This window comes from Vipera ursinii, assembly GCF_947247035.1.
Source record: "Vipera ursinii genome assembly, chromosome: Z".
NCBI lineage: Eukaryota > Metazoa > Chordata > Lepidosauria > Squamata > Viperidae > Vipera > Vipera ursinii.
Window position 1 is genome coordinate 69,404,696 of NC_139517.1, and position 27,812 is coordinate 69,432,507.

The 27,812-nt window shown below is 39.7% G+C and overlaps 1 protein-coding gene across 2 annotated transcripts in view; it reads left to right on the forward strand.

Annotated features, from left to right (window-relative positions):
- ELMO1 (engulfment and cell motility 1) overlaps positions 1 to 27,812 on the forward strand; it is a 320,050-nt gene that overhangs the window by 177,759 nt on the left and 114,479 nt on the right. Inside the window, exons 11-12 of one of the 2 annotated variants that reach the window (XM_083378295.1) lie at positions 10,641 to 10,745; positions 19,873 to 19,981. In XM_083378295.1, coding sequence (XP_083234421.1) covers positions 10,641 to 10,745; positions 19,873 to 19,981 — 214 coding nt within the window. The remainder of the gene's footprint in view (positions 1 to 10,640; positions 10,746 to 19,872; positions 19,982 to 27,812) is intronic. The other variant, XM_083378296.1, reaches the window with a different exon arrangement.

Sequence of the window (27,812 nt, forward strand, 5' to 3'; positions counted from 1 at the left end):
GAGAAGTAAGATGCAGGTTTAGCATAGGATTTTTTCATCTATTCAGATATAACAGTTCAATTATCTAATAAAATAATTATATAGACAGATATTTACATTGGAGGAAAGAGTTGTTTTAAAATAAAGCTGGAAAAAAAGTTTCTAGTATGTCATGTTTTAAGGACATGAGCCCTGCCAAATTACATGGATTAGTGCAGTGAGTTTTTAGCAATATTGCTTTAATAGCTAAATTCTTAAAGTATCTATATTTTTTCTTCCTGTTCTAAGCTAGAATAGTGATGAAACTTTCAGTGAAAAATGGTATGAGAAATATTCATTACAATATCAAGATAGAGCGATAAGTATTGTAGAAGGAATAGTGAAAATGATGTTCCTTCCTAAATCAACGATTAGGATGCTACTTTAAGTGTTTAAACCAATCAAACTTTTAATTAATTTTTTTCTTTAATTAACTTTTTCTTCTATTATTGAAATTTAAATTCCTTCCTTCCTTCGAGTCACTTGCAGATTCACCCTCATAGTTGATCTTAGCACTTTGCTAGATTTTTAGAAGTGAAGTCCTCTTTCATCTGATTATCACCACTCATACAAATACAAGCACTTCATTGCATAATTGATGCAGAGGTTCAGTAAGCCTTGCAGGAACTCTTGACCCACTTGCACCTCCAGACATATCAGGGCAACAAAATCAGGAAATAGGCTTCTCTATGCATGCGGCGGGGGGGGGAGACTTATTTCACCAGGCGTGAGGGGTTGGGATTTGGTTATATAAAAATGTATTTTGGTTAGGTTGTAGCTTTTGTTTTACCTTTCTTGAGGGAGGAGCTAGAAGAGCAGGCAGAGTCTATGACTGGAAAAGCCTATGTCCAGCTTTGCCTGTATATCAGTTGTATACCTACAACATTTTAGTCACTGACTAAATGACAAACTTAGTCATACCTTACTCAGATTATTATAATTTGCTCTATACTGTATTGGGCTGCCCTTTAAGACCATCCTGATATTTCAATTTCTACATGAGTCATAAGTTGAGTGTTCATGTTTTATTTAGGATTCTTGCTTAAGAAGAAGCAAAGTAAGAGAACAATATGGAATATTGACCCAACATCTGGGTCAGTGTGCTCTGTTTCCAAAGGTTGCGGAGCCATCTGTGCAGGACTGAAAGATAGGAGAACAGGACCACCTTCCCCCCCCCTTTGTGGGTGACCCTCCTAGAAAAGGCGTTGTTGGTCTGACATGAGGAATGGAGAGCAGAGAATAAGAAATAGAGCGATGGAATAATGGTGGATAGCTTGCAAGCAGGGTTTGAAAAAACAATACTGTAGTTGTTGAAGAAACAGATGAAATCCACTTTATACATACAGTAAAATGCAAAAATTAAATTTTTTCCTCTAAATGAATTGAAAACATTCCCTCCTGACAACTTTGGGTTGTTTTTAAGTCACAGGGAGAGAAAAAAAGAACACAGTTCTCTTCACCTTGTTTTGCTGGCCAAGCAAACTAGGGTGAAGGTATTTATCTTTTTATGGTTTATTTTAACATTTTTTTCCTCACAGAATTTAAAATTCTTGTCTCTAGAGATTAGACAATAAATATTCTATCCTGCCTCTCTTAATATTCCCCAAAATATTCCGTTCTCATGGGGGGGGGGGTGTGCTGACTTCCTACAGTATTGTTTGTGTAACTTCTAGAAATGTAGTAATGTGATATAATAGATTATATTGGCACCTATAGATCTACAAGCCAACCTCTAAAATCTAGTAGCCAGTTATATGTATATTAATTAAATAATTTCAGTTAAAGTTAAATGCACGTACTTCCACTATTTAAGATAATTTTTGCATTATTTGTTCTGTATCATATCAGTTTTCAGTGCCAGTTACCTTCCACGTAAGCTCTGAATTCAATTCTTTCTGATGGAATGATTTGCTTTAAAACAGTTTAAAACATGGTTTAAATCGCTAATTGAAAAACACAATTTAATAGTTTAGTTATGTGTAAGTGAGGAAAATTTTATTATCATTGCCAATAAAAACACTCATTTCTTATTTCAAAATACTCGTGATATTATTCAGTATTCCATAGGTGGGCCTTTTTAGAAAGTATATTCCATATAAAGCAACTTCCTCCAACTTTTAGGTATGTTTTCAATAAAAATGGGATTATGATTTTAGTATAAAACAAATAAATACATATTTATAAACTTTATTATGACCTGAAATCATTCTATCAATTAGATATGGATATTTTTGTCAAAATACTAGTATGATCAAATCTCATCTCATACTCATAATCTTTGCTCTGGCAAGCTTTCTTTCACAAATAATGTTTAAAAAAAACCTCTTTGAGAGAGACAATTTACAAATATGAAATATCCATCAATCAATAAGAATACTTAATATAAAATAGAATATTAGCAAATATTAACAATATTGTTTAACATATATTTATAAACTTTTTTTTAAATAAAAGATTTTAGAATGGTAGCATACCCGGTAAGAAACTTTAATTGTTGGCTAAGTGATAAAATCACTCCTTAAAAATCACTCCAAATTATTTCTTAGTTTGGAATGAATTATTCCCCCAAAAAATATTCTGCAGAAGTAAAAAAGCTTTTATCAGTTGAATTATCACTTCAGTGATATCTCTGTACAGATTTTTAAATTATTTTTCCTAGGTGATGTGACTTTCTTTAAAATATAATTGGGCAGTCCTATATTTCTTCAATGTATTCACTCTTTGCCCTTACATTTATTATAGTTATAATAGAAAAATGTTCATTGCATGACTATATCACAACCAAATCCTCTTCAACTGGAATAAGTGTGGTACTGAATATTGTGATTATTGGAAAGAAAATTAAATAAGGTGTGCTTGCATTATTAATATTTGTAATTTAATTTTGCTACTGTATTTAAAGGTTATATTCAGTTCCTTCTAGAATTCACTGGAAAACAGTTTTGTTTTTTGCATTTTCAAGGACCCCATAAATAGTTAATATATATGCAGTATTTACTTTAGCAGAATCCTGAGAAAGTTGGCTATGAGAATTTCATTTACTTCTCTAAAATTTGGTTTATAAATTGCAATGTTATTAATATAACATTCCAAATGGTCCACCTGTTTTTCACATCTTGTGCAAAAGTTAATTTCTTTTCCCTACTTTATAGCAATTACTGCAAAGTTGTTATTGCAAAAATACTTTGCAATATCTTTGTTATGCTTCCCATGCTTTGCCAGGAGCATATTGGTACAAATTATTATTCTGTCAATAAATAATATTTTAGAACAATGTAACTGTCATAGTTCCAGCTGATGAGCCCAGCAAAACGAGCACACCTGAGACATTGCAATCACTAATGCCAAATTTATTTGAGAATAGCATACTGGCACTAGCATACTGTGAAGTCAGCTCTAGTTAAATTGCCGCGAAAGCAGTATATTAAAAGTATAGCAACTCCTTTACCTCATACCTCCCTATCTGCATATGTTGGCAAGTAAAGAAATAATACCTGCTGAAGCCAAATATGAAATTTTGAAGCTTGACAGGCTGACCCTCGCTAAAACCCGGGAGAACCTTGAAACCATTATATATATACATTACTTCTCTTGCGTTAGTCCCGACTTCCAGGGATACTTGCTGAAGCCAAATATGAAATTTTGAAGCTTGACAGGCTGACCCCTCTAAAGCCTGGGAGAACCCTGAAGCCATTATATACACATTACTTCTCTTGTGAGGGTCCTGGCTTCTAGGGATACTTATTATGGAATCGCTCTACCGAGCAATCAGCTCTCACATTTTGAGCTTTTATCCATCTAGCCTCTGACATCAGATAACCTTTCCATTGGATTAGGTACTGTAACTTCCCTTTGTGGATTCTGGAGTCTAAAATTCATTTGACTTCATAGTGTGTCTCTCCTCCACTATTACTGGATCAGGGACTGCCATTCCCCCTGGTCTCATTGTAGAGTCATGAAACAGTTTCAGTAGGCTGCAGTAAAATACTGGGTATACTTTACCCTGTAATCTAGGCAGTTTGAGCTCTACTATTACCAGGTTTATGATTTTCACAATAGGGAAGGGGCCTATGTACTTGGGACCGAGCTTTTTGCAAGTTTGTCTCAACTTGATGTATTTAGTAGATAGATACACTTTATCCTCTATATGGAACATTCCTTGGTGAGCTCGCTTTTTGTCTGCCTGCTTCTTTTGCCTCTCTGTTGTTTTGGCTAAAGTTTTCTTTGCGTCACTCCAAACATTTTGGAATGAATCTACCCACTCAGTTAAGATGCCCAAGGATAAAGGGGGTGAAATTGGTGCTGCTATGTACAGCATTGTTATATGCCACCTCTGCAAATGGCAAAAGTTCTGCCCAGTTCATTTGCTTGTAGTTGATATAGCAATGCAGGTACTGTTCCACCATTGTGTTCTATGGCCCCATTCATTCTCGGATGAAAAGCTAAACTAAGCCGTTTGGAGGATCCAATCAACTTCACAAACTCCCTCCATAATTTAGCAATAAATTATGGACCCCATGGTCTGAATTTGTCACTGCACGTTTTTTTTTACTAAAAGTTCATTTCTAACTGTACATTTCCCCTGCTCTCTGCACCTGTTGTGATAACTAATCTGGTAACCATAGTGAACCCCATATGACTAGTTATGTTATGGTTTCAGTCTGTTTAGTGCGCATGTCTAGAAAAAGTTCTCACAGTGTTTTCATTATTGTTTTTCACTTTGCTGTTACTGTCTGTTACGTTAGGATGTAGTCAGCTAGCTCTCTTTATAATATATATTTAGTTTTTATATTTTAGTTTTTATATTTTTGTAATTAAAAGGTATTTAGTAAGATTATGCATCGTGTTTTATTTCCTTCCTTCATGCACATCATGCATTCTCTGAAGTACGGTCCTTCGCCCTCTACTAAGGTGATTTATGCCTTAACATGATGCATTTAGGCACTCCATGCAGTCAGTAGATCTGCTGCACAAATATTTTCACTAGCTTCTGGGCTGAGGGGAGCCTAGCACATGCGATAAAATGAGCTTGTTTGTAGAACAGGTCTACAACAGTCCAAATCACAGTGCTCCCCCCTCTTTCAGGTAGTTTCACAATAAAGTCCATGGTTATCTCCGCCCAGCATCTGGCCAGGTCAGCAACCTGCTACAATAGCCCTGGGCTCTTCCCTGGTGGTCTCTTGCTGGCTGTGCAAACTGTGCAGCTTTTCACATAATTCTCAATGTCCTTTTTCATCCTTGGCCACCAGAACTGACAGTTAGCAATGTGCAGAATTTTTAAAGAACCCAGCCTGCTTAGTGTCGTGGCTGTGCTGCAGGATTTGCATTCATAGAGTGTTGGGGACATACAGTTTGCCTCCCTTCCATGCCAACCTGTCCCTCGTGGTCAGTTCTCTTTGATGAGCCACAAACCATGCATTGGTTGATAGCCCAGTTGTTGGGCAAAAGCATTGGTGGGGGAGTAAGTTCCTCCTCTTCTCCTGCCACCTGGTCATAGCCTGTGCCACTTGTTGCTTGGTGGGGATGGTGGAACTCACCACCTCCCCCCGAGTGCTCTTGTAATGAGGTATGCAGGATAAGGCATCGGCAAGAAAATTCTTCCCCCTGAGATGTACTTTAACTCAAAATGAAATCGTTTGAAGTATTGCACCCATTGGACTTGTTTGGATGAGAGCTTACAGGGCGTCTTCAGGCTTCTAGATTTTTATGCTCATGGATTTTTATGCCCAATCTTAAATTGGGCTTTACTCCCCTCTAAGAATAGCCTCCAAGTTAATAATGCCCACCATACCACAAAAGCCTCTTTCTCCCATACAGCCCACCAATGAGACGTGTATGTACATGGTTGCTAGTTTTCCTCCTTATTCGGCTGAAGGAGGACTGCCCCCACGGCTACATTGCTAGCATCTACCTGAATCACAAAAGGTTCCTCTGGGTCTCAGTGTTTTAGAATTGGTTCAGCTTCAAATAACCCTTTCAACTTTTCAAATGCTGCTTGGCATTCCATCATCCAGTTCAAGGGTTGACTTGGCTGGGGCTGCTTTCCCCCTCTCTCCCTGTTTTCAGCAGTTCAGTGATTGGCAAGGCTATTTCAGCAAAGGAGGGAATGAATTGCCTGTAGAAGTTTGCAAACCCCAAGAAACTATGTAGCTGCTTGTGGGTGCAAGGGGTTTGCCATTCCAAGATGGACTTCATTTTCCCTGGGTCCATTGCCACCCCTTTGCACGAGACTCAGTAACCCAGGTAGTCTACGCTTGACTTGTGAAAGTCGCAATTAGACAACTTAGCATGCAATTTAGCGTCCAACAGTTTTTTCAGTACCTGTCGCACGAGTTTCACATGTTCTTCCATATTCTCAGTGTAAATGAGGATTAGGTACACCAAAACCCCTTTGTATAAATGTTTGTGTAGCACCTCATTTATGAGCTGTATAAATATGCCCAGGGCTCCCTGTAGTCCAAAAGACATCACTTTAAATTTATAGCTCCCAATGGAGCAGTTGAATGCAGTTTTCCACTCATTGCCTTCCTTGACTCTCACTCGATAATATGTCTCTCTCAGGTCTAAATTAATATCTTCCCCTTGGCTAAATGTCCCAATATATCCTTCATGAGGGGGAAGGAACAAATGTTTTGCATGCACATTCCGTTAATCCCACAGAAATAAATGCACAATCTCAGCAAGCCATCTTTCTTTTCCTTAAATAGTGCTAGTGCTACCACTTGAGATTTCACAGCTTGGATAAACCCCCTCGCTAAATTCTTATCAATCCTCAGCTCCTTCATCTCTTTTGGATCATGGAGTAAATCTTCGGCTTGGGGAGCTTCACTCCAGGTAGGATCTCGATAACACAGTCTGTGGGATGGTGAGAGGGCAGAACATTGCACTCCTTCTCACTAAACACCTCCATGAGATCTCGGTACTCTTTTGGGATGGCCTGCTGCTCCTTCCCCTTCTCTGATGCTGCTTTCCTGCGCTCGAGGAGTTTCCTCACTTCTCCCCCTGGTTCAGGCTTCCCCTTTTTCTTCTCAGGGAGATTGGTACTTCCCCTCTTCATAACCATTCGCTTTGAGGTTCTCTGCCAATAAATCTAGAGCCCCCACTTTGCAAGCCAAGCATCTCTTCAGCCATTTTTGGGGAAACCAGGAATTGAACAGTCTCTTGGTGGCCCCCCAAAATCAGTTGCATCAGTTGCATGGGCTAAATAGGAGGTGGCCTTGTCCTCCACCAAGGTGCCATCAACTTTCAAATTTCACAGGCTTCCTAAGCATTCTCACATGCAGTCCTAACTTTTGTACCATGGGCTGGCTAATCAAGCATCAAGTGCTACTCGAGTCTATAAGTTCTTTCATCACCCTCTTTGCCCCTGAGCAGGGTGCTACAATGTCCACTTTAGGTGTGAGATGATTAAATGGCTGGGCCGTTTTCTCCCTCATTGTCACTGTCATAGAGGGTCATTCGCAGCTTCTCTTTGATTGGGGTTCCCTCTACATAGCTCTCGGGGGGATACCTCAATGATCTGGGCTACCTCTTGTGACTTTTCTTTCCCCCTGCTTGGTGGCTTCTTAGGCTTTGGAGGGGGAGGAGCAGTGGGCCCTCTCTAGGTGCCGGGCACACTGCTGCCCGATGGCCCTCCTTGCTGCAGTGGAAGCACAGAATGGGGGTGTGACTCAAAGCTTCAGCAGAGGCAAGAGATGCCATTGCCAGCTGCTTTCTCCCTTGTGCATGCTTCTCTTGGATTTTCTTTGGGTGATGCAGCCCTTGTACTCCATCAGGTCTAGGTCCACAATGGTCACCAGTTGATACCAGTCATTGAGCTGGTCTGGGATCCCTCAGGCTAGTCACAAGTGGAACAGGTCACTACTCAACCCCTCTTGGAAGTACTGAGTCAGGAGTCACTCTGGCCAATGCTGCAGCCTCCCTGCGATCTTCCTGAATTCTCTGATGTATTCTGCTATGGGTCTGTTCCCCTGCCTGGCAGTTCGGACTTCAGCCTCAGCTCATCAGGTTTGTATTGGATGTCGAACTGAGCTGTGAGCTGTCCCAGGAACACATCTGCATCCCCTAGCTTGGGAGCTCCCTCATCGTGTAGGACAACCACCCATTCGTGGCTTCTCCCTCAAGGTTCACAACTATAACCTCCACGCAAGCCTCATCATCAGAATACATCTGGCCAAACCAGTGCAGGTGTGACCACACCTGGTTCAGGAAGAAGGCCAGCTTCTCTGGGATTCCATCAAAGTCACTTTTAGCGGTAGAGGTTACTGAACACTGGGTGCAGGCCAAGGGCCTGGAATCCATCCCCCTGCATGGGGGAAAAGCCCAAGCTGGGTGGCTGGCATCAGCGGTTGCAGCAACAGTGAGCCAGCCATTCTGGGCAGTTGGTTGTTGGCTGAGGACCAGCAGCCCTGAGCCCTAGTCTTGCACCCAAATGAGAAGAAGTGTCTCTCTGGGGGCTGGCCTATTCCCTGGTTGCAGTAGTCACTGCCCTTGGGTTGGATCAAGGCAACAGGCTCGGCGGGACTGCCACAAGCTGGCTAGACCACATTCAGGGAATCTGCTTCCAGCTCCCATCCCCACACTTCCAAGTCTCTTCCACAGCTGCTTGACTGACTGACTGCTGCCTCTTGTCAAATGCCTCCAGCCCACTGGCCCTTTCCATTCTGAAATTTTCCTCTTCCTCCTTTCAGACATCTTCCCCTGAGTCTTCACCGCTCCTTCAGAGGTGGCTTGATCGGGTGTAAGGGCTCAGGATCCCTTAATTGATTTTCATTTTTAATTAGAGCTGATGTAATGTCATAGTTCTGGCTGATGATCCCAGCAAAACAAGCACACCTGAGACTTTGCAATCTCTAATGCCAGATTTATTTAAGAATAGCATACCGGCACTAATGGATGTGAAGTCAGTTCTAATTAAATTAGTGCTAAAGCAGTATAGTAAAAGTATAGCAACTCCCTTTCCCTCCTGACAGTGCAGGTCACATTCCCCAATTAAGCACCAGATAATTATGAGAAAATTCTGTTTCCTAGCAACCTTCTAGCGTGACCTTGTCTCCCACACTAGCTACTACAAATTCCAATCATACCTCCCCATCTGTGTATTGGCAAGTGAAGAAATAATACCTGCTGAAATCAAATATGAAATTTTGAAGCTTGACAGTAACCCTTCCCTTCCACCCTAATGTATCTTCATCAAATTAGTTTTTCTCACCACAAGATCACTGCAGAGACATCATATATTTGTCTTCAGGTATTCCAATGTTGAAGCAGTCCCCCCCCTTTTCTTTTATGTCACAGTTCATGGCACCTGTTACCTGTAGTTTCTCAACTATACTGGTGGTGACACTCCCAGTGACTGCTGAGTTCTTAGTAGATCATTTGTGCTTTTGCAGTCATGCCCACTCCCTGCTGGTTCCTGATTAGAGCTTTTCTATGTAGGGTAGTGGGGAAGTCTATTTCTTTTAAACCTGTGCCTCCTGTTACTCAGTCCCTTAGAATTCATGAGTGTGGACATGAAGAGTGGAGGGACAAGAGGCAGAAGAACTGATCCACATGACCAGAGACCCTGAGTTAAGAACCTTCTCCTTTCAGCCTGGAGATGTGATGGCAAGAGAAACATTCATGGCAGTGGAGGAGAAAATTCTTGGTCTGCTGCTGGTTTCTTAGGCTTTTAAAAATTCTGCTGTACTACTGTTGTGAAAAAGTGCAATGTTTCAACCTTTCAAAATATATTCTTCACTTTTCTCTGTAGCAGAGGGGAAATTATGAGAAAACAGAAGATCCATTTATATCCTCTACTACCTCCACCATACCTGCTGATTAGTTGACTATCTTGGAAAATGGAGAATAGCCTAATTTAAATGGAGATTTTTGCTGGGGTACTCCCAGGGCTAATCTGCTGGGTGGATTGATCTTATTTCTATCCCTTGTGAATAAGTAGCACTATCTGGGTGAGCATCCTTTGGATTCAGGCTCTGAGTTTGAACTGTGGAAAGGAAATTCAATGATAAAGCAAGATAGCATTGTGAGTTTTATTGGGTAATACTCCTTCATGAATCAGGTGTTCTACAGGAACATCTCCCTGCTTTACCTGATAAAAGTTCCACGCCTCCCAGATGAATCAGGGAGGTAGGGAACTGTTGGAACCAGGTTTTGAGGTTAACTAAACCTGTAGTTGTCTATCAGGTCTCAATTCTCCCTAAGAGAAATGAAACCTAACTTGAGTATAGGTGGAACTTTTACCTGCCAGTAAGTAATGGCATAGAATTCTCTCGATCTCATTCTTTAAACAATCCTAAATTAGGTCTGTGAGGATTGTACTAGTTGCTAGCCTTTTAAAATCATTAATCAATATTTTTTGACAATTAGAGAAGTACAGAGTAAGCCAACACATTTTTGTTTAACCACATGAACTGAAAGAAAGGAAACAGATATAAGTATGAGGAAAAGCATAAGACAAAATTGTTACATCTCTCCTGTCCCTAATATTGGTTTGTTTCTGTTTGTAGAAAAGTAAAAATAAAAAGTGAAATGTTTTGTTTTGGCATAATAAATGCCAAAAAAATGCTTATGTATTGCTGTGTCTTTCTTTTCTTTAATGTTACCTTTTCTATGTTTTGCAGAATCATGTAAACCCAGCAATGGATTTTACTCAGACTCCCCCAGGAATGCTAGCCCTGGACAACATGTTGTACTTTGCCAAACACCAGCAGGATGCTTATATCCGGGTAAGGCCCCTTTCTTATTGCAAGTGTATTTATCATTTGGTCTTCCTGTCCCTCTTTTTAAAGTCCATTATTCTAGGAAGGCAAATGGGGTAATAATACAAAAGAATAGTGCTGCATAGAAGCACATTTTTTCTATATGTTTTGATGACTGCTCAGTAGTGCTCAGTTTATTTTCAGATCAAAATAAATGCCATACTGATAAATTATTTGATTGATCATCTGCATATTTTGAATCCCAAAAGGATTCAAAGGAAGGATTTGGTTATGATTGATTTCACTTACTTAGGTGGGATAAAGGAATGTTGATTCATTTTTCTATTTTCCACTTTCAGTTCCTACTCACTTTTTGCCTACACGTCTTCTCTGAAAGCAGAAAACTATATTTTGTTTCTTTTGCATATTATTTCTGACATTTTAGCAAAGACTGGTTGAATAAGCTTCATAAACTTTATTTAATCTTAGGAAATGCAGTAAAATCGAGAAATTTGACTCAAGCGTCTTTTGTCATTTACATTTGGTGGGCTTAACTCCATGAGGATAGAGAAATTATCTCCCAGCGAAAGCCAGATAAAGAATTCCTCCCTTCTTCTCAAAAATGTCATAGCCATATAATAGTGTGGTTAAAAATAAGTTTCATGTCAAATATTCTGCAGATTTTATTCAGATAAGGGATAAAACCAAAGCCTGGGAGATTTTTGTAAAGGGCAATTTGATTAAGACAAGACAGTGATAAACAGGGCCTTCCATGTGTAATTTTATCTGGCTGCAAGATAATTAAAAATAGTGACTTTCAGAGCTGTTTCAATATCTCTCATCCAAAAATCTATTAAATAAACAATGATATTTTCATAGTAAATATTATTTATGCAATAAACCAGGATTTTAATGGCGCAGTGCATAAATATGTCAATGTAAATGTCTTTACATAAAGTACTTTTCATTTTCAGTTTAAAGTATAACAAAATAACAAAGTTGAAAGGGACCTTGAAGGTTTTCTAGTCCAACCCCTTGCTGAGGCAGGAATCCTATATCATTTCAGACTAACGGTTGTCCAATATCTTAAAAGCTTCCAGTTGGAGCATTTATAACTTCTGGGGGCAAGTTGTTCCACTGATTAATTGTTCTAACTGTCAGGAAATTTCTCTTTCGTTCTAGGTTGCTTCTTTCCTTGATTAGTTTTCATCCATTGCTTCCCATCCTGACTTCAGGTGCTTTGGAGAATAGCTTGGCTCCCTCTTCTTTGTGGCAAACCCTTAGATATTGGAACACTGCTATTATGTCACCCCTCACCCTTCTCTTCATTAAACTAGACATACCCAATTCCAGCAACCATTCTTTACAGCAAGGCTTTTCAACCTTTTCACTTTTAGGATATCCGAGTACCACCAGTCGCCTAGCAAGGTGTCAAAAACTTGACCAAAAAAAAGGAAAAAAGTGATAAAAGTACAGGTAGTCCTCGACTTACAACAGTTCGCTTAGTGACTGTTCAAAGTTACAACAGCACTGAAAAAAGTGATTCATGACCATTTTTCACACTTATGACTGTTTCAGCATCCCCAGGATCACATGATTTATATTCGGATGCTTGGCAACTGATTCAGATTTATGACGGTCACAGTGTCCCAGGGTCATGTGATCTTCTGACAAGCATAGTCAATGGTAAAACCACTTAACAACTTTTTATATCAGGGGTGTCAAACTCAATTTCATTGATGGCCGCATTAGCATTGTGGTTACCATCGGGGAGGGGTGTCCTTCCTTTTCCCCTCCCTCCTTCTTATTCCCATCTCCTTCCTTCCTTCCTTCCTTCCTTCCTTTTGCAGGGCTGTCAGGGCTCAGCAGAAGCACCAGGATCAGCGCCTGAAAAAAAGATAATTAAATCCACCCACCAAATCATCTTTTCACAGATGAAAAGGCCATCAGGAGCGTTGCAGGTGTGCCAGTGTCCATTAAGTTGGTCCTGGAGCCACCATTGCCATAGAGTACCTGCTGATCCCTGTGAGGTGGCACACAGCCACAGTTCAGTACTCTGCTCCTCTACTTGAGATCCCTCTCAGCATACCAGTGAGATATCTCCGATTGTGATGGCAGACAACATGGCACCTCAGTCTTCGCACGGTGCCCCCAACACTTCTGGGCAGCCAAAGCACAAGTCCTCCAAGCTGGAGGCCACTGGGAAACTCAAGGCCAAGGCCATTTCTGGCAACAGGCCCTCCAAAGCAGCAGAGAAAGAGGCCAGCAGAAGACACCAGGCCTTGGTTTTCCAAAGCCCAGAAAAAAGGCACAATGTGCTCTGACCATGTCTCCTCTCCTCTCGCAGAGGACTCAGTACTTGGCCCACAACTCGATCCTCCCACCTCGTCTGCCTACAGGGCCTGGTTTCTGGAAGGGGACACTGGCCAATGCTACTTTCCCAGGGCTGAACAGGAGGAGATGATTCTCTTCACCCAGGGACCCAACCTTCAACTGGCTCCTCCCATCCCCAGAGTGATACAGTCAAGACCTGAGGCCACCTTTATGCCTACAGCAGCCGGTCTTCAACCCTCAGAAGTGCAGGGAGTGTGGTCACCAGAGCAATTACAGGCCCTGATCTCCCAGGCAGTTGCCCAGGGGTTGGCCTCGACACACCAACAAAGGTCTGGACCCGATTTGGTGGCCTCAATGACCCCGTCTTATCTCTCTCAGTCAGGAGCACCAGACTTTTCTGATCCTATTTCTTCCACCCTGTCTCCTCGCAGCAGAGTATCATTCTCTGAGGAGTACGACCCGATGGACCTGCCATTCTCAGTATTTATTTTATTTATTTATTTATTTTAATTCCATTTATATCCCACCCTTCTCCGAAGACTCAGGGCGGCTTACAAGCTTAGCAGTAGCCTTCATTCTATGTATATGCCTGCTTATTAGGGCTTTTGCCCCGCCCCCCCAAGCGGCATTATTACAAAGTCAGCTTATTGCCCCCAACAATCTGGGTCCTCATTTTACCTACCTCGGAAGGATGGAAGGCTGAGTCAACCTTGAGCCTGGTGGGACTCGAACCTGCACTGATTGCAGGCAGCTGGTGTTACTTGAGGCATTAGCCCACTGCTCCACCAAGGCTCTTAGATGAGGATCTTGCTCTGGACCCTCCTCCCTTTGTGGGCCTATTCAATCATTGCTCCATAAGGCCAGCACTACTGCTAAGATTGGTCCTGACCAAGTTCCCCAACCTGGTCCATCCACCAGCCAAGACACAAGTCTGGTATTTTCTGAGCCTATTGTCACTGAACACCACATCCTCTGTCCCCCTCTCTTTCTCAACACAATGCAGAAACAATGGGGAATGCCTGGCACCTTTCCCTCACTGGGGGGGATGGACAAGAGACTGTTTAATGTAGCCCCAGCCTTGTCGGAAGTGCTAGAGGTTCCTACTGTGGATGAACCTCTAACCCAACTTTTTGTCCACGGTGCCAGGGGATATGGCTGAAACCTTGAAGGTGGAGAACAGAAAATCTGAACTCTCCTTCTGCAGGACCCACCAAGCCTCAGCATGGGTGGTAAAGGCAGCCACATCCACCTCCTTCTTTGCCAGAACCTCCCTTCTCTGGCTCTGCCAACTTAAAGTCCAAATGCACCAGGACTTAGCCAAGTTAGTGGCTGCTTTAGAATACATGGCAGATGCGTCACCACATGCTGCCAGATTCTTGTCTCGAGCCATAGCCTCCAATGTCATCGCTCGTAGGCTCCTGTGGCTCAAACACTGGCAAGTGGATGTTAAATCCAAGTGGCACTTGGTGGCTGCCCCGTACCATGGTGGTCAGCTGCTTGGAGATGCCTTGACACCTTATTTGGTGGAAAACGAGGACAAACGTAAGGTGATGTCTCACCTTCTTAGATGGGCAGATAGACGGCCTACCCCATACACCCATAGACAGTCTTTCTGATCAGGGTCAGGATGGGAGTTTGCTCTGCCCTCCTGCTCCTTCCCTCCCAGTTCAGATTGTCAGGTTGACTGATCCGAGATCAGAGACAGACCCAGGCCTCAATTTCAGACCAAACAGCCCTTTCGAGGCACAGGGGGGCTGTCCCTTCAAAAGATCCAAATGACTTCAGGGAAGCCTCCCCAATTGGGGGCAGACTGACTCTTTTTGCTCAAAAATGGGAGACCACCACCACAAACTCTTGGGTCCTCAACACAATCAGGTGCGGTCTGTCTCTAGAATTCATATCCGACCCCCCAGAGCACTTCATTTCTTGTCCACTGTCAAAAAATATGGTCAAGAAGGCTCTCATGACAGAGGCTATTTAGCACCTCTTGGAAATAAGAGCCATAGAACCAGTATCCGGCTGGACAACTAGGAAGGGGTTTCTATTCCATCCTCTTTGTCATTCTGAAAGCTTCTGGAGGATGGAGAGCAATACTTAACCAAAAGGGGCTGAACTCTCATCTTGCATACAAGAAATTCAAGATGCAAACGCTACTGTCCATCTTGACCAGCATCAGGAGGGGAGACCTTCTGATGTCTATTGACCTCATGGAAGCATACCTCAACATTCCCATCCTTCCCGACCACTAGAAGTTCCTCAGGTTCTGTTACACAAACCACCATTACCAATACAGAGCCTTACTGTTCGGCCTCTCGTCGGCTCCAAGAGCATTTACAAAGATCTTGACGGCGCTGACCGTGCATTTGAGGTTAGTTCCGGTATGCATTCAGTGCTACCTGGACAACATACTCATCCAGTCCCTCTCTGTTCAGATGGCTCAATCGGACCTGGCTTTGTCTGTCAAGACCCTCCAGGACCACGGGTTCTCGGTGAACTTTCAAAAGAGCCAGACAGTTCGCTCAACCCGCCTTCTTCACCTAGGCGCGGTCATAGACACAAAACTATGCACAGTCTATCTTGGGAATGTCAGGACAGCGAGCCCTGGTCCTTCAGGTCCAAAGGGAGCGTGTAGTTACACTGGCCATTCTCTCCCAATTGTTAGGGAAGTTGATTTCCTGCATGGAAATAGTCCCATGGGCCAGACTACACTCCAGGAACCTGCAATGGGTTTTGCTCCCATTTCAGAGACTGGGCACTAGCTCCTCCAACCAAAGGGTAAGGGTTCCATCTCAGACCCCAAAATCCCTCCAGTGGTGGACCTCCCCAGCGGTAGCCAGAGGCTCATTGTTCAAGGAGCCCGTTCAGTTGACCCTGACTACGGACGCCAGTTTGTTCACTTGATTAGCCCACCAGCATTCCTTTGTAGACCACAAAGATTTTTAATTTATCAGTGTGGGCCTTTCCCTTCTACAAGTTGCAAAGATATCTTCTAGATTTTCCTCTTGCCTTTCTGAGTTAACTCCTTGGTCTGTCATTGAGCAAGAACTGACTTTGTAGGGAAGCATATTATCATTTGATGTATATTTAACATATGTTCTACCTTTATTTACCAATTATATAATATTTGGATGCAATCCACATGGTGAGGTTTGGGGCAATTTACAATAGAAAAAAAATATTTTTAAAATCATAAGATTCAAACATAAAAGCAGGGCTTTTTTCTCATAGAACTCTCAGAATGGCGTTCTGGCACCTTTTTTTGCACACACACACACACACACAAAGCTTTTGCACAAGCTATGCTACTCCCTCTATTGGCTTTCAAAAGTCTATTGGCTTTCAAAAGCCAATAGGAATTGCTGCTGAGCGCACCAAAAGACCTGGCTGGAAACCTTTCATCGGCTAGTTGTCTGCAGTGAAAGCGAGTAGGCAGGAACTTTGCATCCCTCCCTGCTGCCCAACTACACCATCTCAACTAGGTAAGTAAGAGAGGACAAGGTCTGGGAGGTGGGTTCTGCGGAGTCCATGTGCACTCCTTCCTTGTGCTCACCCATGTCAGCAAGGCTGGTGGCCTACCTGGTGCTGGACCTGCGCCACCGTTGCCTTGCCCTGCACGCCTAAGTGGCCGCCCTGCATCACCTGGCCCGCCCCGCCTCTGCCGCCCACCCCGCACAGCCCCACCATATAGAGCGGGCCCTGCTGCTCCCACAGCACCAGCTGCGCCGGCTCCGGCCCCGGGGGGGAGGCCACTGCCAACACCCCTTGTACCTGTGACCGCAGCAGTGCCGCCCCACCCCACCCACCCCCGCCTCCTGCGCCTGCCAAGATGAGAGTTCCGGCACCTTTTTTTTTTTAGAAAAAAAGCACTGCCTATTTCGTTATCTTCTTATGGCTATAATTTTGTTGCTTGTATCTTACGATTTATACGAATTGCTTTATTTAGTATCCTAGTATTTAAATTGATTGCTTATTTAGTATCCTATGACTATCACTTATGATTATGAATGTATTCTATGATGATTATGATGATGATTTATTACTTGTTGCTTGTATGTACACTGAGAGTTTATACTCCGGAGACAGATTCCTTGTGTGTCCAATCACACTTGGTTAATAAAGAATTCTCTTCTCTTCTCTTCTCTGCTCTGCTCTGCTCTGCTACGCTACGCTACACTACACTACGCTATGCTATTCTCTGTATTGGGTTTGTACACATTAAACAAGTGTTCTCAACTTTAGTAATTTTAAGATGTGTGGACTTCAAACCACAAGGGCAGATTGGAAAAATGTATAAGTGCAATATAGTAATGAGGACCCAGATTGTTGGGGGCAATAAGCTGACTTTGTAATAATGCCGCGTGGGGGGGGCGAAAGCCCTAATAAGCAGGCATATACATAGAATGAAGGCTATTGCTAAGCACATTGATTTGTGCTTTAGATTGTAAGCCGCCCTGAGTCTTCGGAGAAGGGCAGGATATAAATGGGATTTTTTAAAAAAAATTGAAAATGGCTGAGAATAGTTTTTCTCAAGTGGATCTTTGCTAGATTTATCCAATTTATACAGGATCTTTAAACTTTTGTTCTACTTAATAAACAAATACCATGTGGTTTTTTAAAAAGTTTTTGTTTAGAATTTTATCATTCAATTCCATTCCAAAAAAGTATGGAATCCTAATTCAGATTGGAATGGAAGCTCTTAGAGCTTTACCCATGAAAATTTAAATAAAATCAGGCTATTTGCTGGTATAGCTCATCAATAACTATCAAATTAACAAAGAAATAACATCAGGTAAAATATTTTAAATGGGTTTTTTTCAGGAATTTGTAATATTTTAAAGTACTCTTTTCACAGGAAGGTGTGATTTTTTCTGCATCAAAATCCTAATGATAGGTCTCCTTTTTATATTTTTAGGAGGACAAGGCAGCATTTTTTCATCAGTGATTAAGCTTAATATTTTTAAAATAAAACAGAGTTTTCAGGTTTCTTTTAAAGTTCTAGTAAGAAATTACATTAGATTCTGTGTTTTGTATTTGTCACTTATTTATTTATTTATTTTATCTATTGCATTAATTGCATGATCATAGTGGGCCCAAAGTTGATACGAGCAAAAATTTGTTTTACTCAGTTGTGATAAGATTCCTGTCAGGTGAAAATAAGTTATTTCACATCTATGTACAGTTTGTGTATAAGATAGATTTTCACAAACCATATAACAAATATTCCTTTTTAAGAGTTTTGGGATGATATGTATGGTAACAGAATTTTTAATTTGGAATTAATGGACAATTTACTACAGAGGAAGAAAGTTTTGTGGGTTAATGCGGGTTAATTTGTGTAAGAACTATCTATTATAGCCTATTTTGGCTAGAGAGGTTAATAGGGATAGGTGCTTGTGATGTGTAAGTGAGAATATGTCTAGGTAATAGTGAATTGTGGAAGAACATAGATGGGAATGATGCTAGTTTTCTTTTATTTTAGTTCTTTATACATATTTAGTATTGTTAAGGATTGGTTTACTCTATATAAGCTAGAGAGTGATGGATTTTAGAGTTTATAATTGTTAGTATATGATTGTTTATGATTGCTTTTTAGATATATACCTTGTATTTTGCTCTGGGAAGTCGGGGTGGGGAGGGGGGGAGGAGGGGAAGTAGAGGGGGGGGAGGCAGGGGAGGGAGGAGGGAGAGGGGGAGGGGGGAGATAGGGGGGAGGTAGGGAGGGGAGGAGGGAGGGGGAAGGGGGGTTTTTCAAAGGAAAATTGTATTTTAAAACTTTTCAATAAAAAAAAAACAAATATTCCTTTTCAATATAAGATTATATCTCTAAGAGTAACTATTAACTCTGAAGATATCCAATGCAAATGTAATCACTGCAATTCTTTAAAAAAATTCATTAACATGTACTGCAGATATATGTTCAATCCCTAATTTCTATATTAAAATTATATATTTAATTTTAAAAATAGATTTTAAAATACTAGGTCACCCTAGTATGTATCAATTTATTATGCATAACCTTTTAAATATTATTGTGGTAGTTTTCAAAATCTTTGGTTTTTTAGAAGATAATTATGCATTTCCTTTAAAAACAGCATTCGTTATCTCCTCTCATGTGGCATAATTATAAAGAAATCATGCATGGATTCTGGGACACAGATCTTACAAGGAAATAGCTTTGTAAGGACTGGAAGAAGCAACATGAACTGAAACTGAACATATTGCAATAGTCTCTGCAGAAGATTGAGGCTTCCACAATTAATGCTTGACAAACAGTTATGCCACATAATGTTTAATTCCATCAGTGGTTAATCCATGTATTCTATTATCATATGGAATAAAATAGAAAATTGTTCTAACTCAAGTGATTAGTTTCACAAATTTAGCAATCCTATGCCAAAGACCAGAGGCAACTTTCACAGCTGCCACAGTTTTTGATTTAGTCAATATCCCTCTGAAAATGCCCTTTGCTGTCACCTACTGTTGCATCCAGACAGATTAAAACATCAATAACTTTTTATTCAGTTGTTGTATCTAGAAGGTAAAGTTTGGAATAGTTGTGATCAAACTGAGACTACCTTGCTTAAAAAAATAACTCTTCTCAAATACTATGGGAGAATCTTCCCAGTGTTACAATCTAAGAATGCAGGATGTAAGGAAGCATTCCAAACAGGACTTGACAACTAATTTGACTTAAATTTGGGATTGATCTTGTTGTTGATATAGTTCCAATCTATTTATCTGTTACAGTTCTGTTTTTCTTTTTGTAATGTCATAGGCTACTCAGAGTCCTTTGAAATAAGTAACTTTGTTTCTATTTCAGATTGTATTGGAAAATAGCAGCCGAGAAGATAAGCATGAATGTCCATTTGGTCGGAGTAGCATTGAATTGACAAAGATGCTATGTGATATCTTGAAAGTAGGAGAGTTACGTAAGTCTGTCACTGCTTTGTTGGAGCATGCATTTTGTAGAGTAGCAGGGAAAGTATGGTGAGTTTTATTAAAACTATACATTAATTTTCTTGTTATCTAGTTAATTTTCTAGCTGGGCAAGGAGTAATTAGAATAAAACATAAAATAACAGAAACTTTTCTTTTTTTTCCCTTTTCTTTGAAAATATCCATTTAGGTTTCATACCCAAACTGTGGAACAACTTATAGTTAAATGAAAGTATAAAAGTATAATATTTTAGTGGGGATTTATTCTGGTTTCTAGTTTGTATCAATTCTTTGATACAGAATTTAATGCATTTGTAACAATATAATCAGTACATGATATTCTTCTCAGAACCAGACATAGGGCTCAACCATAATTAAAGAGCACAGAGATTTTGTATCATTTTGTTTTTGTTTTCTTTTGGTGAAACTAGACTAAGAATTGATTTTGAGAAGCAGAAAAATAAGATTTGATATAAAATAAGGCATGATAGGATTTGTGGTCCAATGGTTTAAAGCATTGATAGGTCTACGGGAATCAGCAACAAGGTCAATTGTTCTGACATGGATTATTAGAGGATCCCAGCAAATCCTGAAATTCCAAAGAAAAGTCCAATGTAAGTAGAACTTGTATCTAAGGCATACAAGTTCAAATCCAATTCCTAAGACTTTCAGTAGAAATTAGTAACATGTTATAGGGTTAAGATATACCAAAAGAAAAGTACAAGTAGCTCAGTGAAGATGAAGTACATGAAATTAATTCAAGTAAACAGAAAGGAATTCTGTTAATTATTCTGACATTATACCGTTAATGTTTTATAAATATCACAGAGAGCAATATGAAATAGTTGTAAATATATTTGGGTCTGGTTGAATGTTATACTATTTCTTCATTACTTGCTAATACTTTTTTCACATGTTATTGGATGACTTTTAGTATGTTGGAATGCAAAATAACCACAGCTTTCTTAAATAATACTGTGAATTTCTAATTTAGTAAGAAGATTAGAATATGCAGATAATTTGCCATATTTTCAGGCAATTCAAATAGTCAGTTTAAACGCAATCATTTTCATGGCATATTATATGGCTGCTATAATGTTTTGTAAAAGGCACAGAAAAAATGTTATAGTAACCCTACTGTTTGTGGTTTTTTGCTGTGAATAAGAAAGCTAAGTGTTTTATGAAGTTATGTATTCTGAAAATAAAAGAATACATTAGAAATTTGCCCTTCAATATTTTTAGGGTTGTAAACAATACATAGAATTTAGATGCCTGACAGCATGTGTTTTTAAAATTCCTTTCCTCTTCCAAGAAATTTTCTCTTCCATTTCCCAACCTATATAATCTTGACAAAATGGGGAAGGCCAGGGAAATGCTTGATAGCTGATAGTGGTTGATGGCTGGTTATAAGTTGAGGTACCCAAATAAATTTTTAAGAAGATTTTGAAAAAAGCAATATAGCAATTTTTCTTCTCAGTTCTATTGAAGAGGCATGAGGGAAGAGCTAATGGAATGAAACTACCATATTTCTTCCAGTTTTGCAGGTTTAACAGTCAGTAATCCATGTAGCTAATTAAACAGCATTTTTTCTATGCATGAAGTTACAAATATGTATGATTAGAGTTTGAATTTTTCTTAAATAAGCAGCTCACTTTAGTATTTAATTGGTGAAACAAAATTAATTTACTAAACAAATCATGTAATGCTATCTTAATGAAAAGTTGCATAAGTAAAAAACAACCCAGGGAATGCAAATATTCCCAAATGCTGACCTAAAGTTATCATTGTATAAATAATTAACATCCAATAAGGGTTTCTTTGTTTTGTTTTGGCAGGCAAAAATATTGATCCTGTAGTGCTGAATAGATTTTTATCTCTCATATGTCAAATTATGTAGATGCAGTTGCTGTCCTATGCACATTCAGCAATAAAAGTAGACTGTTTTATGTGATGAACGCTAGAAAAGCAAAAATTACTCTTATCAATATATTCAGAGGATTCCACCCCCACCCCCATTCTATAAGAATACTTTTGGTTGCAATTTTAAAATCATTACTGCCTAGGCAAAAAGTACTATATTCAACTTGGGAGTTGAGGGATTTACAACATGCCCTAAATCAGGGCTTTTCAACCTTTTCACCTATTGTACCACTTTAGGATATGGCAACATCCGAGTACCACCAGTCACCTAGCAAGGTATCAAAAACTTGATGACCAAAAAAAAAAAAAGGAAAAAAGTGATCAAGTACAGGTAGTCCTTGACTTACAACAGTTCGCTTAGTGACTGTTCGAAGTTACAATGGCACTGGAAAAAGTGCCCCCCAAGCCACAGCTTAGCAAGACACCTGCCTGCCTGCCCAGCAGTGCTCTTCCTCCTGTCTGAGGTTTTCATTGTTGTGAGCATTTCTGTTGAGGATTGGCAACCGGGGGTGGGGTGGGGGTGTTTGGTTTTTATTCCCCCCGTCTGCTGGGTGGTTACAGTAGGTTTTGGTCACTTCACATGACCCTGACACACTGTTACCGTCATAAATATGAATCAGTTGCCAAGCATCTGAATGTAAATCACAAGACCCTGGAGATGCTGCAACATTCCAGAAGTGCCAGGATCAGCACCCCGCTCCAGCTGGAGCCTGGCGCTGATCCTGGTGCTTCTGCTGAGCCCTGACAGCCCTGCAGCTCCAGCCATCTCTCGCTCAGGCTTGTGCGGTGCTGCAACTGGTTGAGCTCATTCTCCTCCCCTGCTACCACTTTTCTAGGATGGTCACGTACCACCTGCCAAGTGCCAATGTACCACAGGTGGTACCCGTACCACTGGTTGAAAAGCTCTGCCCTAAGTTGCTGTGGCATTTTTATGGATATTTGACTGGCAAAAGCCTCACCTTTTTAAAAGATATTCCAAACAGCATTAAAGATTAAAGAATCTCTGTGAGTGCCTTTTTCTTTTAAATTATGAAGGGGGGGAACTATCTTAAAGGATTTTAATGTAAAGGCAAAAAACTTGAAAAGATTCTGATATCAGAAAGTTTCAAAAGGAAATGGATGACTGTGATTTTAAAAAATAGAACAAAAATTTTTTTCTTTGAAGAAAATTTCTTTGAAAGTAGTAAATTTAATTAGACTGACATATCAGACTGTTGTTGTAAGATTGACTGTTTATATATAAGAACTGTGATAATTGGTAGATTTTGTGAAATTAGAAGAAAAAAGTAATTTCAGCCAGACAGCATCACAGTGACCATGAAGAGCCAATTGAAATGAAATGTCTTAAGACAGAGACACAAAACAGAAAAAAGAAGCCTACTTTTTATTTTCATCATCGTAACTAACTTTCATTTTTTTCACCATGGCAACCACAAGAGAAGCTACCACAAGAGAAAATGTTCATTAGAACCACTTACTGATAACAGCATTTTATCAGATTTATTGCAGAAATTGTTTAATGAATTTGATAAAAAGATGACTCAACAGTTAAAAAGTAAATGGAAGAAGGATTTGCATTGATGATGAAGGGAGAAATTAAGAAAATTGAAGAATCTGTAAAATATAAAAGTTAGAGAATGAAATGAGAGATGATTTGGACAATTAAGCCTTATTAGAACTTATGAGAAAAATTGTTTAAGAGTTAGAGCAATTCCAAAAAATGTGGAAAGGACGTTAAAGAAAAGATTGTTAATTCCCTATCTGGATTCTGGATTGGGAACCAGGATACATTGATACAGAATTTGATAAGGCCTATAAGATCAATTTGCATTTTATAAGATTGAGAAATATTCCAAGCGATATCCTTGTACATTTTGTCAGGAAGAAGACAAAAGATCATATTCTACAGTAGCATTTTAATACTAGATTGAGGACTGATAAAATATAGCAGATGAAAGACATTTTAAAAAATACCATATTGGGCACTACAGGTATTGACTTTTTAAAATCTTGGACTAATTATGGGTTATAAATGTTTAATGTGGAATACAAATAGAGCAGATGCCCCTCAAAAGATAAAAAAAATCCACTCTTTGGAAAAGTTAAAGCAAGATGTGATTTGTCTAAAATAAAATTAATTTGTCTAAAATAAAGATAAAACAGCATTTGAAATTTTCATATGGATTGGAATGATGAGGTTTCCCCAGAAAAAGATAGCGTTTCCGAGGAAAAAAACTAGCAAATAGTAAATTACCAGATTTTTATTTATTTAATGCATAAATTTGAACTTGTTGATATGTGGAGATATAAAAATGGCAGCTCAAAATAATATACTTATTTTTTCTGAAATACATAGATTGTTTTCAAAAATAGACAAGATTTTTATTTTTAAGACTTCATTAATAATATCTATAAAGTGAAGATATTACCAAAAATATTTTCAAATCATAACCCAGTGACTTTAACTTTTAAAAAAGAGAAATGGATCTTTTAGATAGAAATTGAAAATGATTTTTATTACAAAAAGAAATGGTGACTGAAGAATTGTAAAAAGAAGATAAAGAAAATTTTTGAGAATAATCTTAATATAGATAAAGAAATAAGAATAGTTTGGGATGCAAGTAAATTTTGTGTAGATTTTTTTTTACATAATGCAATAGTGAATTTAAAAAGAAAAAGCAAGAGAAAGGGGAGGACTTTGAATTGAAAACAAACCCAAGGGGCCGTTAAACATGGTTTTCCACTTACCCCTTCATTAATCTGGTCTCAGTAGTAAGCCTCCCACAAGTCTATCTTAGTAAAAAAACCTTTCCCTTGCCCAAATGGGTTAGCATGTCCTTTATCAGTAGTAGTGGGGAGATGTTTTCCACACACACCATGTTTAGCTCCCTATAGTCAATGCACAAATACAGGGACCCATCCTTTTTCTCCCAAAATAGCACTGGGACAGCCACCCTGGGTCATGCCAGATGGATAAATCCCTGCTTGAGGTTTTTATATATAAAGAGGCACAGTTCCTCCAGTTCTATTCGGGTCATCAAGTACAACTTGGACTTAGCAGCTTAGCCCCTGGTAGGATCTCTATGGAACAGTCCATTGGTTGGTGAGATATAAGCTTATCTGAGCCCCTCTCACTAAACACATCCTGCAAGTCCCGATATTCCAGGTCAATGACAACTTGCCACAGCCAACTCGCAGTGGCCAACTCAGTGCTTTTTTTCTAAAAAAATGGTGCCGGAACTCTCATCTTGGCGGGTGCAGGAGGTGGGGGGGCGCTGCTGCAGTCACGGGTACGAGGGGTGTTGGTGGTGGGCTCCCCCTCCAGGGCTGGAGCCAGCGCAGCTGGTGCTGTGGGAGCATCAGGGCCCGCTCTATATGGCGGGGCTGCGCGAGGCAGGCAGCAGAGGCAGGGCGGGCCAGGCGATGCAGGGCGGCCACTTAGGTGTACAGGGCGAGGCGACAGTGGTGCAGGTCCAGCACCAGGTAGGCCACAAGCCTGGCTGACACGAGTGAGCACAAGGAAGGAGTGCACATGGACTCCGCAGAACCCACCTCCCACTGCTTATCCTCTCTTACTTACCTAGTTGAGATGGTGTAGTTGGGCAGCAGGGAGGGATGCAAAGTTCCTGCCTCCTTGCTTTCACTGCAGACAACTAACCAGGTCTTTTGGCGCGCTCAGCAGCAATTCCTATTGGCTTTCGAAAGCCAATAGAGGGAGTAGCATAGCTTGTGCAAAAGCTTTGTGTGTGTGTGCAAAAAAAAAAAGGTGCCAGAACGCCATTCTGAGAGTTCTATGAGAAAAAAGCCCTGCTTTTATGTTTGAATCTTATGATTTTAAAAATATTTTTTTCTATTGTAAATTGCCCCAAACCTCACCATGTGGATTGCATCCAAATATTATATAATTGGTAAATAAAGGTAGAACATATGTTAAATATACATCAAATGATAATATGCTTCCCTACAAAGTCAGTTCTTGCTCAATGACAGACCAAGGAGTTAACTCAGAAAGGCAAGAGGAAAATCTAGAAGATATCTGTGCAACTTGTAGAAGGGAAATCCACTGATAAATTAAAAATCTTTGTGGTCTACAAAGGAATGCTGGTGGCCTAATCAATGATTTGGTTACTAGAGGAGCATCTACAGTGTTGGAGATCGTGGTCATGGTAAGCCATGGAGGCACTAGGCAACATGACTTTCAGGGCAGTGGTGGTGATTTTATTACTTTTTTTTAAAAAAAAAGTCTGTGCTCTGTGCAAGGGTGCTTGGTAGGCTGCATGTACAGGCCTGGTCTAGAATATATTTTGGAGCATTCAACTATCTAGAGCAGGCATGTCAAACTCATTTTGTTTGAGGCAACGTCTTACAAAAGAATTGCCATTAATTTGTTTTAATAAAATAATTTAAATCAGTTTTTACTTGATTTCAAATTAAATGAATTATATTGGTTGACAATGAGATTTTTTTTAGTACAATTGCCAAATGCAATAAACTGGTTTTAGGTATATGTTACTGGAAGGAAAAAGCAATCCCTGCTGCGTTACTGATCCCAGAGAAGCATTTGTATGTATGCAGGTATCCTTAGGGTGCCATAGTTATGGATGAGAAATATTGGTTGCAAAGTTGGCATTTCTAGATGTAATACAGATATTTTGGACTTATTTTTGTTTCTTTGCATGTTTGATATTTTTAAAAAGACATATGCTACTGACTACGCTTATGCACATATATAACATATTTTGCTAGGATACATGATCACTGCTTGTCCAAAATTTTAATATACAGATAATACTACCAGAAATTATTTTAGTCTTTTTAATAAATGTTGTTATTGATGTTAAGCTCACCAGGGAAAACATCACATATTGTTATGTATATACTAGGTTAATTATTTAAAGACTGAAGTGCAACATAACTAGATTCTAAATAATCTATTTTTCAAAACACACAACAGTCCAAACAGTAAAAGTAAAGTCCAAATTAAGAATATTTCATTCTTAAGAATTGTTTAGATTCAAAATAGTTTTCAAGAGTGTACAAAAGATACTATTTTTTTCTAGAATCAGCTAAATTAGACATATTACATTAAGAAAAATGTTTCTCATTTCTTTCCTGTTACCTTTGATTTCATTGCAGAGATGTTAACATAAGAAATAGATTATTTTGTTATCTAATTTTACCTTCCAAAAGACAGAAGCAGATGAAAAATATGAGGTTCTTTCCTGTTTGCTTTTTTGAATTAGCTGTTTTAGATTCTAAAATTTTAGTTCCTAAAGAAGTAATCCTGTAAATAATTTTAATGTCATCCTCTAGTGCAGGGTAGGCAAACTTGGCTCTTTTATGACTCAAGGACTTCAACTCCCAGAATTCCTGAGCCAGCATGGCTCAGCTTGGAAACCTCTCCCTTTCCCCTCAGCATGGCTGGCTCAGGATTTCTGGGAGTTGAAGACCACAACTCATAAAAAAGAGCCAAGATGGCTAGCCATGCAATAGGCTTAGGAAAGCCAATAAGGGAGCTGTTTTGTTTTGTTTTTTGCAAAAAAAGGTGCCGGAATGCCGTTCTGAGCGTTCTATGAGAAAAAAAGCCTTGGGCCAACTCATCACAACCAAATCACTGCAGCCAATTTGCTGTCGCCAACTTGCCACAGGATAACTTGCCATGGCCAATTCACCATGGCACAACTTGCTTCAGGACAAGAGTTCCACTAATATTAAAGAAATAGTGGAATAGAATCATAAAAGAAAGGATGCTAAAATGAAGGAGACAAAATAAAATGTGAATGACAAAAAATTAAAATATTTTTTTAATCATTTTAAATAATTAAATTGAATTTTTGAATTTTCCTGCAGCAAGTTGTCCCCTGGTGAGTTGGCCATGGTGACCTGTTCCACAGCAAGTTGGCCA